The 17385-nt window shown below is 40.0% G+C and overlaps 1 protein-coding gene across 3 annotated transcripts; it reads left to right on the forward strand.

The window, feature by feature from the left end:
• Positions 1–224: 224 nt before the first annotated feature.
• Positions 225–15428, forward strand: POGLUT2 (protein O-glucosyltransferase 2). 3 transcript variants are annotated; one of them, XM_075918738.1, is made up of 12 exons: positions 225–399; positions 584–814; positions 4408–4613; positions 5895–6100; positions 7122–7197; positions 8196–8293; positions 9805–9977; positions 11962–12199; positions 12671–12880; positions 13325–13414; positions 13897–14001; positions 15197–15428. In XM_075918738.1, exons 2-12 carry the CDS (start codon positions 633–635, stop codon positions 15212–15214), a joined length of 1602 nt encoding a protein of 533 aa, XP_075774853.1. In that variant the 5' UTR covers positions 225–399; positions 584–632; the 3' UTR covers positions 15215–15428. The 3 variants fall into 3 exon arrangements, with proteins under 3 accessions (XP_075774853.1, XP_006131089.1, XP_075774852.1); XM_006131027.4 differs by lacking the exon at positions 8196–8293 and having other exon boundaries at positions 231–399; positions 7122–7199; XM_075918737.1 differs by lacking the exons at positions 225–399; positions 8196–8293 and having other exon boundaries at positions 406–814; positions 7122–7199.
• Positions 15429–17385: the final 1957 nt, after the last annotated feature.

Below are 17385 nucleotides of genomic sequence, written 5' to 3' on the forward strand. Positions count from 1 at the left end.
AGTGGGCAGTGTCCCATTTAAACTTTAAGTTGCAGTAAGCCACAAATGTCTGCACTCTTGATTGTAATAGCTTGAGGCTGCCTCCCACACCCAAATCAAACTAGTAATGGGTGTGAGAGGCGAAGTACGAGACTGCTGTCATTCTTGTTGTAGACTACATTTCCCAGCATTACTGCTCAGCCTGGGAAGTGAGACAATATCATTATTCATTCGGAAGAAGTTTTGTTGGACCAATGAAACAAGCCTCTTTCCTTTCCCCTATCCGGCTGAGATTGACGAGAGGGTTAACCCGAAGATGCTGTTCCAGCTGCACGACTAAGGCAGAGGAACCGAGATACACAGACAAAGAAACAAGAGACACGGGACACGGCAGCAGCTCCTCACTGAGTCTGTTTTGTGGTAACTAATGTAGTTAATTCCTCTTCTTCCTTGTAGTTTGATTAGGGGGAAATAGTCGAGACTTCTTTGAAACAAACGAGATAAAGCAGAGTCAAGGCAGATGTGTAACTGAGGAGATGGAATTGCAGCCGTAATTGAAGACACAAGTTAACTTGAGTGCACATTTTCTACCCTTTCCCTGCAGCTCGGCTTGTCGTCTTGTTTGTGTTTTTCCTGAAGTGGAAATCTTGTAAATGTTTAGCATTTGGCTGCTTTGTTACTTAACTCTTGGATCAATTCCGGTGTTCACTGTGTCGGGTGGAGGAAACCAGCTGAGCCCGGAGAACAGTTTAATATGGGGACCTGGTCTGAGAGCAGATGTTGTACTCCCTGCTCGGTATTTTTATGTTCAGGCTTTGGACACTGAAGGGCAGAGGTAAGCACGTCAGCTTCTTCTCACAGCAATTTTAAGTTGTGTTAAAAAAGATGTTCGTGTTTAAAAATGGCACTTTCTTAAGTCACGGGTCTAAATACGCAGTTCCTATCCTGCAAGAATTTAAAATAAAAAATTCCTATGTTCCTTTGGCATTCCCGAGGCCTTTCCCCAAGAAATGTTTAAGCATTATGCAACTTTACTCAAATTACACATATGCTTAAGTTTTTTTGAGGATTTGGGTCCACGTGATATCTGCAGGATTTCTTTAACAAAATCAGTGCAATTACTTGTCCTACAGTCACACTGCAGAGCCAGTCCCCTCACATCTGTATTACATTCTATTCCGTCTAGTACAACACCAGTATAATTGGCCCTACCCTCTCTTCAGAGCCATATGGGTACCCCTGAATATATTGGCTCTCTTGTTATTTAATTAAGATGCTACTTAATTTGCCTTTCTTGCAGAAAAGGATATTAATGATGAAGTCCCCAGATCTGACTTACTTTTGTAAACATATAATTGTCAAGTGTAAAATGCTCTAATGTTCTTTTCATTAGATGGATTAATGCAGCCTTTACTCCTGACACTAATCAGAAATCTGTGCAATTGCACATTACATAAAGGAAAAATAGTCAGTAAAGATTCGAGAATCTCTATTATTGGCACACAAAGCTGTGATACCAAAGAAATTATTTGAGTTGAGCCTCCCACCAGCAGTAAATGTGGCATATATTTTATATTTAAGCTTCCTTTGGGATATTATCCACAATAAGAAAAAATAACATATATTGCCCTAATATAAAACTTGCCATTCACATCAAGGTTCACAGGCATCATGCAGGATGTGAGATGTGGGAAAGGAAATAAAAATTAGGTTACAAACAAAATAGAAGTATTTTGGCCCAGTATACAAGGTACTGCTAATTCTTCCTTGTCAAGCCTATATATTTATAAGAAACTGGTCAGATTAAGTTAAGATGTGACCTCTTTCCCTGCTTCTTTCCAGTGTCACACAAACTAATAATCCACATAGAGGTAGCAAATCTGTGAATCAATTTAAAATATGTATTAAATACTGCATAGAACATTAAGCAAATACAGTAACATTTTGAGACGACCTAAATCTTAATTCACAGATTGGAATTAGTGAGCCAAACTATCTCTAGACAGGAAAAACTCAGCAAACAACAGGAAACCAATGACTTGCCACTTGTAGCATTTTCACATGAATAGGTAGAATATTTCCTTCTATTCTATCATGGAACTGGCAGAGGGACTGGAAATTTTCAGAGGCACCATCTAGACATCTAACTCCCATTAAATGCCAGTGGGAGATGGGCATCTAAATGTCATTTATTCCTTTGAAAATTTCTTCAGTTCCTTATACCTGCAAATTACATAACATGGGAGGAAGCCAGATCCACTTGAGCAGAGAGTCTATGCCAGTAGCATAGCTTCTAAAGGATCCAGGTTGTTATCGACATATCCCCTTCCCAAGGAAGAATATGCAGTTTCAACAGAGTGGGGTACCCTTGTAAAGTAACAACTATGAGAATGGCATTATTTTATGTGGGGAATCCCACAAGGTTGCCAGGGGGAACAATGCCACCTTGTCACAGACAGCAGATAGCGCATGGCCAATGCCCCACACTCTGCAGAGCATGTAATATGTTAGTGGGGTATTGGGTAGGCATTCTGCTAAAAAAAGCTGTTCTTTCTTCCTCTGATAGCCCATGTCACCGCATAGATTCAATCAAAAAAGTGGGGATGGACAGTCTAGTTTAATACTTGGTAGCACAAACTATTGTTACAATTGTAAAACTTTGCCCTACATTTATAACGCTACAAGCCTTTCACTTTTTTAGGCTGATTTTTTTCCAGATTTGGTGTACGTACACTGTGAATTTCTTTTTAAAGTTTGAGCAAGATTCCCTTTTTTATTCATGGGACACTCCTAAAGTTCTCTGTTTCTACCCTGGTATTTACATCTGACATAGTCTCACTTCAAAGATTTGACAATTCTTTTCCCCATGTTTATTATTAAAGACAGTGTATATTTCATGAAACCTACCAAACAAGCCCAATTTGAAGAGATTTGGTTCAGTAGCTATAAGGTTACCAATGTGGTCAATTGGCAAAGTAAAACTTGTTCCTGTAGTTTCCATATCTGCTCATTGTCACTCATCTGGAGGGCACACTGTCACTTGGTCACTCATGCCAGGTGAGATGTCACTCCTAAGTAGTGTTGCGGGTAATAAGAAAAGTTTGTCTTCAGCTTCTGCTCATTTACTGGAGATTATTTTTAGGGCTTCTGAGCAGACAGCTGAGATTTCCACCTCCTGTTTCTCTTGCTGCTCCATCACCACAGGATCAGTGAGTTTAGAAAGAAACTAGACTGAGGAAAGGAAAGAGCAAAAGGGAGATTTGACCATAGCAGGAAGAGGACCAGTGGAGAGAGGATGTGGCAGGGGAGAGAAGGGGTGAAAGAAAGAGAGGAAAAAGAACTTCTGCAAGGATAGTCCTGTTAACAACACACAAGACTGATTACAGTAAAACTCCAATAGTCTGGCATCCAATAGTCCGGCACGCCTGATAGTCCGGCATCAAAATGGCAAGAGCCTAGTGAGTGAGCTTCAGCAAAAAATGAGTCACAAGGTAACAGCAGCAGCAGCTGAACTGAGCGAAAAGGGTTACAAAAACTAAAACATTACAGTATACTGTATACAGTATGTATAATAAAAAGGGTTAAGAACACTTTATATACAGTATATATTGTATACAGTATATACATAACCATCTTATGGTTAACCATCCTCCTGATACTCCAGCATATCTGATAATCCGGCACCACCTAGGTCCCATGGGTTCCGGATTATCGGAAGTCTACTGTACTAGGAATGGTAAGTTCCATTGACTATTATGTGGTGTTGAGTGAGTCCTATCAGCTTCATGTACTTCACCCTCCCTCTTCCAAAAATAGTAAAGTGCTAATTCCAAGGCAGGAGGAAGCAGTTTAAGACCCTGAATGGGAGGACTGTTGTTCCTTTATTAATAACAGAAAGGAGAGAAGTGCTGAATCAACAGAGCTCATTCACCTCATAAACTCGTATTTGCAGAAACGGCATCGGACAAGAAGGTACTTTGGTTTTGAACGAGTTCACTTGTAGGGACAGGATGTCTCAACTGTCTCGATTGCCTGAATTTTCAGAAGGGCTCAGACCTCACACTCAAGGCCAGATTTTCAAAACTGTTTAGTTTACATTTAGGTGCCAAAATAAGTCAACCGATTTTCATGAGAGCTCAGTACTTGGGGTGCTAACGTCTAATGAATTTAGGCCGTTCGTGTCCTAATGGGTAATGCTGGTTACTGAACTCTTTTGACAACCCAGGCCTTATTTAGGTGCCTAAATTGGAGCTGAAGTCTTGTTGGAAAATGTGTTGGTCATGAGTACTTGGCAATATTCCATAATCTAGCTCTCACTAAAGTCAGTGGCAATTTTTCCATTTGAGATTTAAGTGGCATTGGATCAGACCTTAAGAAACTTGCTACATAGTCTCTTCTTAATCATGATTCTACTCCTTCCCTGTGTAGGTTTACTTTCTCTCCAGGAGCAAATGCATTCCAGGTGAAGATCACTGCTCCTGATGAGCAGTTCACACGGGTAGGAGTGCAGATACTAGACAGAAAAGATGGCTCCTTCATTGTGAGGTACAGAATGTATGCAAGCTACAAAAACCTGAAGATAGAAGTCAAAGTCAAAGAGAAACATGTTGCCAAGTCTCCATATGTTTTAAAAGGTATGAATAAGAAATGCACTTTATTTTACAAAGCTTTTTCCCCCCATACAAACTGCAGCCCAGAATGCTTTTACAGTGTTAGAACCTGATCCTTCAAATTGCTGAGACTTGGTTTCACAAAGAGATTTAGGCACCCAACTCCCCATTTTAAGTTCTCCTGCAGCGTCCAAACCCTGCTCAGCTGCTTCTGAATCCTGTAGGCACCTAAACTCGGACTGTCTATATGAGAACAAAAGCCTGCAGCATAGCCGTGGATAGCCCAGATCAGCTGACTTGGGCTCATGGAGCTCTGGTTCTTGGATAATGATATTGCTGTGTAAACATTCAGGCTTGGGCTAGAGCCCAAGCTCTAGACCCTTCCAGGGTGGAGTCCCAAAACTGAGGTTCCACCCAAAGTTCAAATTTCTACACAGTGAATTTTTCAGTCTCATGAGCCCCGGTCAACCATGGGTTTTTTATCCCTGGATAGATGTACTCTCAGTGTCTAAGTTTGTGTGTTTAAAAAAAAAATAATTCTCTATGTGTCTGTTTCTGCTTCTGCTCATGCATACTGCTGCCTGTCTGTAGGCATCCAGACATCTATTTCCCATCTAGGGCCCAGAGTGATCCACAGGCAGGGAAAGAGTCTAGAGTTGCCAGATGGTTTAACAAAAAAATACCAGACACACACACCCCCCTCAAAAAAAACCCATGAAAAAATTCTGTTGAGGAAAAAAAGGGGGGGGGGGGAGACTGAAGTTGTTAAGCAAAAACAAACAAACAAAAAAAATAGGGCGCTGCCAGATGCCGCAGGGGAAAATTGGAAATACTGGACATTTCACATGTCTGGTATTTTGGTTTTTTTACCGGACGAGGGACCCAAATAAGGGACAGTCCGGGCAAAAACCGGACACCCTAGGAAAGACAGGAATGTATATCTTGCCTGCAGGGAGTGATCCAGTAAGCACGCTCAGAGGCTGCCTAATTCCACAACAAAATGACACTTAGGAGGACCAAGCCCTCCTTTATAACCATTAACCCAATAGGTAGGGTATTCAGCTGAGACGAGATACCATTAGTTCAAGTCCCTTGTCAGCCTGATAAAGAGAAGAAATTGAGCACAGATCTGCCTCCTCTTCTTTCCAGATCAGGCAGACAAACATCTATCTTTCCCTAGTTTGAGGATCACTCTCGGGAAGTGAGAGTTTTTTTTAATTGCGGAACAGAGTGTCCACACGGGGCAGTGATTCCAAGTAACTTCTGAATTTAAAGTCTTGTCTGTGTTGCACATCAAAATAATAGGCCCTGTTTACCATGAGCTTTGTGACTGCCCTCGCCAAGACAGCACTGCATGGCTGGAAGATATGAGCTGTCCGCAAGCCATTCCACAGATTCAGAGAGACCTAGCATATTTTCCTACTGTTGATCCAGATAAAATTGCAAAGGAAATTCCACAAAGGTTTGGACTAAGACAGAGCTTGTGCCACTACACCATAAAAGATAACAAGGTACAGTATGTGACTTAGCTGAAATATTAAAGAGAGACTTCTAGTTAGTCATATATTTAGGCTGGTTAAAACTTTCAAATATAAAGGCTTCTTTTGATCTTTTGTTTGAAAAGCTCTCACACCTCCATTGTTTGCTTTATTATCCCTCAACTATAATAGTTAACTCTGTCTATATTGTTTTTCATCTGTAGAACTCAGTGGGATTCATCTTCCTTTGTAAGTAGTTTTATGTCGATGGTATGGATGGGGCAGTTGAACTAGAGCGAGGCAAATGACTTTCCCCATAGTTTCACAGCAGATGAGTAGTAGAGTTGGGAGTAGATCCAAGTGTCCTGACTTCCAGTTCAGTTTCCTGTATACTGGGCTTTACAAGAGTTTTCAATATTCATCAGTTTGGTATGGTGTGGTAGTCTAAGAATCCTTAACTCTTGCTAACAAAACTATACAACTTCAGAAGTGTTTGATATTATTGGAAACTATGCTAGAATTACAAGTTAGTAATTTAAAAGGGTTTCCTAGTTCTGCTTGAACTAGGGGCTTTTTAGGAAAGCCTGCAATCTTTTAAAGTCAGTCAAAGAACAGCCTGGGACAAACTACAGCATATCTACTTCAGAGAGCAGCCTGCCTTCTTTCTGGTTTTGGTCCCTGTGTGTTTTAAGTTTTGAATTCCTAAAAATAGTGTTTTTGAAATCTTCCAGAGAGAATATTTTGGTTTTGTCTCACTTTTCTGTATATCGCTCATGAACATACATTGGGAAAGGAGTGCAGTAGAATCAGGCTTGAAAACAATGAGTTTCTGTTACAGGGGATCATTTCCAGCAGTAACAACAAAGGACAAAAAAAGTGTACCCTTTTTTGCTTCATAAGAGAGATAGGGCTTTCTAAGACCTCCCAAAATGTCTTGAAATTATATAAAGGTGAAGGCATACAATCTATTCTTTACTGTGAAATAGGAAAATTCCAATATTGTATTTTTCCCCATGCACAAACACCAATGCAATAACTTTTGGATTATTTTTAGGTTTATATAAAGACCCATGGTGAGCATGTAGGCTTCAGGATTTTCATGGATGCCATACTACTTTCTTTGACTAGAAAAGTGAGTATATATTGTGCATGTTGGTGTTTAAATATAAAACATTCCCTGAAATCTTACTGGTTTTGTTGACTCCCCCACAATAAAATACCCCGCCACTGTTCTTGTTCTAATTTTTATTACTTTCACATGAAGAAGTAATAAGATAGCAGGACTGTCCTATGAAGTTGGATGATCTGGTATGCTCTTTGATTAATTTGTAGAATGTAACATACAAGTTTTAATTATCTGCAATGTTGTAACTGTGCTGATCCTAAAACATTAGAGAAAAGATGAGTGAAATATCTTTTATTGGACCAACTTCTGTTGTTGAAAGAAGCAAGCTTTGAAGCTTATGCAGAGTATGTTAAGGTATATAATCTGGACTTTCTCCTTGGAGAAATCTGCAGGTGAACGCTATTCACCAAAAGATCACTCTATATCAGACTTCTCAGTCCTCATTCTCTAAAATAACCTGCACAAGATGAGCTTTGGAGCTTAAATTAAATTTGTTAAAAACTGAAAGTCATGGAGTTATTAAATATGCTGGATCAACATCTTACTACAACAACCTATAAACCAGTAATTCTTCCCCTCCCACGACTTTTTTTTTTTGTCCTATGACTACAGAGATGTTAAGATATCACTTGACCTTGAATGGAATCTTACAATATATGTTAACTACTTATACTAAATGTATTTTCCACCTTGTATTTACTGTGACACGTACATTTCCCAGACCTGAGGAGAAGCTCTGTGTAAGATTGAAAGCTTCTCTCTCACACACAAGCAGAAGTTGGTCCAATAAAAGATGTAACGTCACTTACCTTGTGACTCCAATATGAATTGGGCTGCTAGGCCTATGACAAAATGTTTATAGGATTTAATAAAAAAAATGTCCATGGGCTTTGTGAACCATCTTATGGGATTTAATAGAGAATTGTATCACTGCTAATGCATGTTGTAGGATGGATTTAAACCTTAGGAAATGTACGTAATTCTCTATTAAATTCTATACATAATGGAAAAAGGCCAGAGACAAAGAGAGGCTGAGGAAGATGTCCCCCAGTGCAGAAACCATAAAGCACTACTACACACTATCCTTTGAGGACTGCGTGGTAAGCCCTTGCATATGGGACATGGATGGGGCAGCAGGAATAGCGTCCTAGTATGTGCTGTGGAGATCTGAGCTTCACTGCAGTTCATAGGACAGCCTGGGAAGCGTGCCCTAATTTAAGCAGATGCGTAGGACATTTCAGGTTATAGTGGAAGTGCTTTGGCCCCAACGATAGTCAAAATTAAATGTATAGAGACTTCTATTTGTTTAATCCCTGCTCAGTTCTATATGACTTTTCCATTGGGTAATACATTTTCAGAGCAGAGTCATTTGGGGGCTAACTTTCTCCTTCAACATAACAGATTTTTTTTCTTGTTCATCAATTGTAACATTGAGAATACATAGTTCATAGCTTGTTCATTACAATTATCGAAAAGAACCAGTAGATGGCATTGTGTTCATAAGGATATTCCTGAAGATTACAGGCCTTTCCAACTTTTCTGTAAAGTGAAGACTGTTTGTTTTATGAGAGCCAGATAGAATCATATCTGTTTGCATGGAAATAGGAGATAGAACTGGGCTTATTTTTTTGCTTCTGGAACTTCCATGCCTTTCTGCTTGTTCTTACCAGGGAATACTTGCTAAAGGTTTCCCCATGACTTTAAAATAGAGAGAACCATATATGAGAGTGTATATAAAACCTACTTAATAGCTGGCAGAGGATTAGTTTCTATCTCTGTCTATGAATGTAACCTGAGTCAGAAACCTAAGGTTTCTAATTCTTGGACAGCAAAGGAATCAAGGCATATTGCAATGCAGAGGACCAACAATTAAATAATTACCTTGCTGTTCTGAACAATAAGAGAAAAGTTTCACATGTGCACATGCTACAGAGAGGCGTTATGTGTTTATAACTGCATATTATGTGTATGTAGCGACTTGGTCAGTAGGAGTAATTAATATATATGCAGATAACTGTTGTTCATTTTTCAGAAGATATTTTCATGTATATGTTGGGCTCATTGATGAACTGTAGTTTTAGTGAGAATTAGCAGGACAGTACAATGATGAAATAGGTATATTTTATTTAACAAGGCTAATGTGGCTTTCTTATTATGTAGATGGTGTAAAATTAATTGTGACCTTAATTTCCCCTCTAAGATCTTGTAAATGGCATTATACAGCTACAGTGCTGTCACTTAGCAACCTTAATAGCTCTTGAAATGGAGTTCTTTTGTTTTAGAATACATATTTTGGCTGCTTTATTATATCTAGGCAAGTATTATTTGTGTGATTCCTTTTGAAAACTGGTTTATGTTATAATGCTGTTTTGTTTTCTGATCTGATATAAAGATATTTAAAACATGGATTTCTGAAAACAGCATTCCTGAAGTGTGATGATCAGTTGCTATAGTTTTTATAGTTGTTGATATAGTTTTTTTAATCTACCTTTTCCAGTAGACTTCTCCTCTTATGTATCTAATTTCAGATATCAGACTGATCAAGGGACAAAAAATACTTCTCTGTATTCATACATTCAATACACTAACACTATCATTTTTCTTCATTCAGGTGAAAATGCCAGATATAGAGTTTTTTGTTAATTTAGGGGATTGGCCTTTAGAGAAAAAGAAATCTGTTCAGAACCTCCATCCCATCTTCTCATGGTGTGGATCCACAGAATCGAAAGACATTGTGATGCCAACCTATGATTTGACGGACTCAGTCTTAGAAACTATGGGCCGGTAAGAAACTAAGTAACTTTTTCACAAAGCACTAGATTTGAACGAATGGTTCTTCCAACAGAATCTTATATTAAAAGTATTTCAGTACTTGTTGCACTATGTGTTTATTTACATTCATTTCTTTGTTGACACCGAGACACCATTTTAGACAAGATAAGGTATACTGAATGTCTGAGTTCAGCTATTTTATACTTTCATATAATTCTGTTTCTGCAATGTTCTATTTCAGAAACCAGAGACCACATGTAGTCTAATCCAAAACACTAAAAACAAAGGATTTAGTCACTGATGAAACCTCTATCAGTCAGGCCACCACTCAGGATCATATCCTGGGAAGGGTTGCTTTCAACTCTCCCCTCTTTTCCTTGCACGTTCAGGCTCTCTCCACAACATTTCTAAGATACTTCCTTCTTCTCTTAAAACACATAGAGCCAAAACTCTCATGTAGTCCTTCACCTTCTATCTTGATTACTGTAAAATCCTCTTTTCAGGCCTCCCTAACAGCTATGTTGCCTCTTCATAACCATACAAAACCAGACTCTAAGATGATCTTTCTTGTTCATAATTCTGAATCCATTTGAAGCCTTACAAGGGCTCGCTCTATTTCACTGCATTCAGTTCATCACTCTTGTCCTAATAAATACCTTTCACAAGTCTGTTCCTCTTTCAAATCTGTTTCTGCCACATCTTTTCCTTGCCTCCTTCACTCTGCCAAAAATAGCACCCTCCACCCTATGTCATCCTCTCCCACAGCCATCTCTACACTTTCTTCCATACTGTCTCTGGCACATGGAATGCTGTTTCTGTACTGATCCACAAGCCCATTATTACATTTGTAACCCTCACACCTAGGCTATGTCTACACTGGCGGCTTCTTGCGCAAGAACATCTTGCTTAAGGGTTCTTGTGCAAGAAGACATCTACACTGCCATGTCCGCGCTGTGCTTTTGTGCAAGAGCACCCATGGCAGTGTGGACGCTCTCTTGCGCAAGAAAGGTCTGGTGGCCATTTTAGCCATAGGGCTTTCTTGCGCAAGAAATTCTTGCCGAGCATCCACACTGCCCTCTTGTGCAAGAGCTCCTGCGCAAGAGGGCTTACACTCTTTTTTTTTATCAGGTGTAACTCTTGCACAAGGAACCCTCTCTTATCACGCTGTACTGTAAATTTCCTTGCACAAGAGCGGGCGGGCAGTGTGGATGCTTTGCAGATTCTTGCGCAAGAATGGCCGTACTTGCGCAAGAAGCCGTGAGTGTAGACATAGCCCTAGTGTGGTTCACTGTCTCATGTAGTGGCACTTAGACCACTTACAGAGAGTGACAAAAATTAGTGAGCTCTACAGCCTAAGCTGAAAGGTAGCTGGCTTTATGGCTCCAGCTGCAGAGGCTTAGTGTGACCACTAAGCTCCAGAGGTCCTTGGTTCAAATCTGTCTGGTGGTGGTTACAATCAGGGCTTGTCTGGGCTCTCTGAAGCTCTGGACCAGTTATGGGAAGTATGGAACCTATGCACCTAATGGGTGTAGTCACTGTCCCATGCAGTGGTGCTTAGATCACTTATAGCAAGAAGTAAAAACAAGAGAGCTCGAGAGCCAGCTGGCTTTATAGCTCAAGCTAAAGAGGCTCCTACACTAAGCTCCTGGGTTCAAATCCACTCAGTGGCTGTTACCCCTTCCCTCTTCAGAACTCTCAAGACCCATTTCTGCCATAATGTCTGTAAGATATCAACCAATAAATGGTGGCTTAAGTCAGATGGTTTTTTTTGGCACTTATTTTATCTATTACAGTCATAAAAAGTTTACAAAGCTCTATATGATTGTATCCCTGCCTTTGTAGGTCAGCGATCTTGTAATATTGTATTGGAAACGTGGACTATAACTGTTGTGGGAGAACCACGTCCAGAAGCGTATTACAATATTTTAAAAGACTAGTGTATGAAAACTGCAAGAGTCCTCTTTTCTGAAATCACTTGTTCCCTCCTGACATCTAGAGTCAGCCTGGACATGATGTCTGTCCAGGCCAACACTGGGCCACTCTGGGAAGACAAGAATACCACAGCAATTTGGAGGGGACGAGACAGCCGCAAAGAGAGGCTTGAACTTGTAAAACTCAGTAGAAAATACCCAGATATCATAGATGCTGCTTTCACAAACTTTTTCTTTTTTAAACATGATGAAAGCCTCTATGGTCCCATTGTGAAGCATATTTCATTTTTTGATTTTTTCAAGGTAGGACATCAACTGCTATTTAGACTTCTTGCAGTCCTAACACACCAGTATTTGAGAATTTTCCTCCCCCCCACCTAGTATCTTCACATGTATTATACATCCTATATTACAAAGTACTTGAACTTTTCAGACAACCCTTTTATGATTATTAGATTTTACTTTGATTTTGGCGGGTTTTGGGAACCTTCTATTCAATCTAATCTCTCTAGATTCCAGTTTCTTGTTCTTCTGTCCTGACTAATACTCATAGCTCCTCCCAATACAATATATTTAACAGTGGAACTAATCTAATGAGTAAAAATATACATTTGTTTAGTAATAAAGATTACTTACAATGTCTGGCATAATCAGCATGTCTTAAATTGAGCAAGCCATCTGCATTTCATAGTCTCAGAATAAAAAAGATCACTAAACCAATTGCTGCTACCTATTTTTAAAAAGGTTCATTAATCAATTATGTATGTTTTGCAGTATAAATATCAAATTAATATTGATGGCACAGTGGCTGCATACAGATTGCCTTACCTATTAGCAGGAAACAGTGTTGTGCTGAAGCAAGACTCCATTTACTATGAACATTTTTATAATGAGCTGCTGCCCTGGAAACACTATATTCCATTTAAAAGTGACCTGAGTGACCTACTGGAAAAGCTACAGTGGGCAAAAAATCATGACGAAGAGGTAAATCTGTATTACAACAGTTGGAAACATTTCCTGACAAACTAAAAGTAGGTAAATCCAAGTTAATTTGTTTATATACCAAAAACACAAGCAGATCTTAAGAATGAGTGATGCATATCACATCAATGGGGAAGCAAAATGTATTTAGTTTGCATATTCTTCTATAGTCCTTAATGTTAAAATTTAATTGGAGAAATAAAAGATGAATTATAGAGTAAGAACACTTTTCCTTTGGCATTAAAAATGTCAGTTTTAAGTCTTCCTCATATGTTATCAGTAATAAGGGTTTATTTTGTTGTTTTAAGGAGCAGTCACCATGGCAGTGCCCTAGACACTTGTCTACAAAAATGGAAGGCTAATTACTACATAGTGTGTTAAATTTCCGAATCACTACTATCGTCTCCAAAAATGTTCTTATGTCAGGATTTTCCTTTTCTTTGACAGGCAAGGAATATTGCAAAATCAGGGCAAGAATTTGCACGAAATAACCTCATGGGAGATCATGTATTCTGTTATTATTTCAAACTTTTCCAGGTCAGTACATCAGACTACTACAAAAAAAATATGCAGAAAGCATTTAAAAATATACAGATACTGGAAATCAGTCAGCTGGGTGATGGAGTCACACAACCAAGAGTAAGAACAGAAAACAATAATTTGTGGACATTGTGTGACCCTAAAAGTGGCAGTTTGAGAGAGGCATTCCCAGTTCGCATAAATCTCAATTTACAAGAAAATGTCCCCATGTTCTTCACACTTAGCAATGATCAAAGAGCATAATCTCATTCTCCTATCCCCAGCCACAGCTGAAAATGTCTGTGCATTAGCACTGAGGTTTTGACACCAAATGGAATCTCTGACAGCAGTTAAGTATCCGCTTACCTTCTCTGTGATATGGCGAGCTTTTCTGAGAGCAATGGAAGATCCTTTGGCCACACAGCTCCTACATAATTATTGATCTGAGTTGTGAGATATTACAGGCAGTTAGACTAATACCTTTCTCTTTCTTTAATTAGGAATATGCCAATTTACAAGTGAGTGAGCCAAAAATCAGAGATGGCATGGAGAAGGTGGAACAGCCTGACGATGACCTGTTTCCATGTACTTGCCACAGAAAGAAGGTATGGTGTGTACAACAAAGGTCTGATCCTGTAATATGCTGAATGTCTTCAATTCTTTTTAATTGAATGGAAGCTGAAGATATCCAGTACCCAACCTTATGAGCCCATGATAAGTTTCTTGTCCTTTTAAAATTGTGTATTTGCAACAGCTGAAAACAGAGTTCCCTTTCAGCTAATCCCTGTAAAATCACAGTCATTGTCTACACTGCAAGTTTTTGTGGCAGAAAATATGCTAATGAGGAACTCATTAGCATATTTTCTGCCTATTCATTTTGCACAAGGGGTTTTTGTGCAAAAAGAAGCAGTGTAGCTGCTTCTGTTTTCCACAAAAAACCCTCTTTTGCGCAAGATCCTTATGCCCTTGCGCAAAAAGAATCAGCAGAAAATATGCTAATGACATCACAATCTGTGCTAATGAGTCCCTCAATAGCATATTTTCTGCCACAAAAACTTGCAGCGTAGACATAGCCTGAGACAAAACTAAGGAAAATAGAACTGTTTCAGAAAAGCAATAATTTTGTCTGTAAAAAAGCCAGAAATGTCAAAATTTCCATTTTTCTGGATATTTTGTATAATTATTTACAGGTTTGAAAACTGCTGATCACTAACCACTAAAACACTGTTTTTATAATTCTTGTATGAATAAGAATATAAGAATAAATAAGACTTCTGCCTGTGAGAATGCACTTTCAAGGAAATCATAGCCTCAGTACTTATGTGCTTCCAAATAAGTATTTGTAAGAGTAAACTGAAAGGCTCTAAGGTTATCCAATCATAGTAAGTTGTTTGAAAGCATGTCTCAAATCATTAACAGACCCACCCAGCTGTGGCTGGCACAGAGAAGGAACTCTGTATTGCATAGACCCTGTTGGGAGTGGAAGCTTGAGGACACAGCAAACATTCAGGATCCCAGTCTCTCTCCCAGTCCCTCTCCCAGTCTGCTCTACCACCTGCATACTTCAGAGAGCGCATGTCAGCCACAGCAGCATGAAGAACCAACCTGCACTTACTTGGATATACTGGCCCATAAAGAATGTGGACAAGCTGCACTGTTTCAATCTATAGACTGAAACAGTGACTAAAGAAGAACTGTTCCTTTCTGTCTCTTTAGAAAAGGAAAGGATTGTTGAATTAAATAAGTCTATCTTGACTGTTAAAATTCCAGTAATTAATATTTTTTCCTTTTTAATTACAGGCCAAAGATGAACTCTAAAAGGAAGAAATTAATGACATTTTTAGGAAACTTTACCGATCTTCAGAATTCCTTTGAGAAAATAAAACAATTTTATTAACAGTTTCAATGGACAATACAAAACAGCATTCAAAAGTCTGAATGGGGAATATCTGTTCATTTTTATCATTAGTATCAATAGAATTTGCTGTTTTGAGATGTTTTTATGTTTTTTAATAAATTCATCGTCACTTCATCTCAATCTCATGGAATTGTTTAAACTAGTCACTAATTTGCATTTGTAGTCTTTTCATGTACATTGAAATCAATGGAAATAGTGTATATGTAAAGGGACAATAGGATCAAACCCAATTATGATACTAAGTCAGGGTACAATGTTTTTCAGCCCAAATGAAGATTGATTGTATTAGTATCTTCATATTATAGCTAATGAATTCGGAGTCTACAGGGCTAGGAATAGACTTGTATTAAGTCAATTAGGTCCGATTACAGTGTTCTTAATGCCAATTTTTTTGTTGAATAAAATGAATGCCAGCACTCATGAGTAATCCTACACTGACCGGCGAAAACACTGTCTGTGGGCAAAGATTGAAATTTTCTGCCTTCCAAAGGATTATCATGAAGTAAAAATGCATTCACAAATGCTTTGGTAGTACTGGCTTCTCAAATCCAGCACTACTAATACAGTGTTATTAGCAATGTAATTTAAGAGTGACAACTCTTATCAGTCAAGCTGATTAGCTGGCTTAACATCTCTTTCAAGTTCCCCCTTCAAAGTTGCAGCTGTTCTCAAAAAAACCCAGCCATCACTTTTACATGAACAACAAATAAGTTATGTTCCTGTTGGCCAAGGGTGGGCAATAATTTTGGAAGTGGTCACGGGCTGCCCTAAAAGGAGCAAAGTCAGAAGACTTCCCCACTCACAGACCCTGATTGGCCTGGGGGCGGGGGAGCATCTGAAGTCTTTGTTCCGTGCCCTACCAGGAGCAGACAGTGCCTAGAGAGAATTGCCAGCTATTTTGAACAGCTGCTGGTTCCTTGTGGTGCCATGTGCCCCGGGTGGGGGTGAGGGGGAAGGAGACTTCATGTACTTCCCCCAGCCCCAGGTCTGGATTGCTTTGGGGGCGGGGAGTGGCATAGTGGCTGTGGGCCGGAACAAAGAGCTTTACGGACCAGATCCAGCCCACCGAGGCTATCTTGCCCACCCATGGAGTACAGGGTCTGGGAAGGGGAAAGAGTGCAGGACTGGTGCAGGGTGCAGGGTCTGGGGGAAGGTTGTAAACCTAGTACAGGAGGGGGTGCAGGGATTTGTACTGTGACCTGAGTTAGATTAGGGTGCAGAGTCTGGGAGGAGGTTATAACTTGAGGGGTGTAAAAGGGAAGGTGTATGGGGGTTAGAGCAGAGGTGCAGAAGGTTTGGGTTACTGGGTAGGAGTGCAGGAGGGTGGCAGAGGGAAGGAATGGTTCTGCTAGAGGCAGGTTCTGGCTGGGAGACCTTATCTAGGTGGCTCCCAGCCACCTGCCCAACAGGTTCTTAACCAGGGTCCCTGCCTTCTAGGCCCCTGTGGTGGCTCTCAGCAGCTACAGGCTCCACATGAATTCAGAGGATGATGGGGGACAGGTGCTTCACATGCTGCCTGTCCCGCAAACAGGCAGCTGCTATTGGCCAGAAACTGGCCAATGGGAGTTATTGGGGGTGGGGGTAGTGTGAGAATCCTCTGCCCTCTCCCTCCAGGCTTTCAGCATTCAGAGAAATGCATAGCCCTGCAGCCTCTGGCTTCACTAAGGCTATGTCTACACTGGCAGGTTCTTGTGCCAGAAATATGCAAATGAGGCTGTGTGGAATATGGCTGATCCTCATTTGCATACCTAATGAGCTGCCATTTTTGCGGAAGAGACTCTTGCGTGAGAAGGAGCATCTACACTGCCCCTTCTTGCACAAGAAAAACCCTCTTGCTCAATGCCACTACACTGATTATTTTCAGGAATAATGGCATTGTGCAAGAGGGTTTTTCTTGAGCAAGAAGGGGCAGTGTAGATGCTCCTTCTGGCGCAAGAGCCTCTTCCACAAATATGGCGGCTCATTAGGTATGCAAATGAGGCTTGGCGCTATTCCACGCGTAGCCTCTTTGCATATTTCTGGTGCAAGAACCTGCCAGTGTAGACATAGCCTGTGTGTGGAGTGGGGGCGG

This window comes from Pelodiscus sinensis, chromosome 1, assembly GCF_049634645.1.
Source record: "Pelodiscus sinensis isolate JC-2024 chromosome 1, ASM4963464v1, whole genome shotgun sequence".
Lineage (NCBI taxonomy): Eukaryota > Metazoa > Chordata > Testudines > Trionychidae > Pelodiscus > Pelodiscus sinensis.

Excerpts from the sequence above, each read along its gene's own strand:
- POGLUT2 (XM_075918738.1), top strand. The coding sequence starts at position 633 with ATGTTTAGCATTTGGCTGCTTTGTTACTTAACTCTTGGATCAATTCCG. Across the intron at positions 815-4,407 it reads TTGGACACTGAAGGGCAGAG|GTTTACTTTCTCTCCAGGAG; the intron begins GTAAGCACGTCA and ends TTCCCTGTGTAG. Across the intron at positions 12,881-13,324 it reads CAAAAAATCATGACGAAGAG|GCAAGGAATATTGCAAAATC; the intron begins GTAAATCTGTAT and ends TTTCTTTGACAG.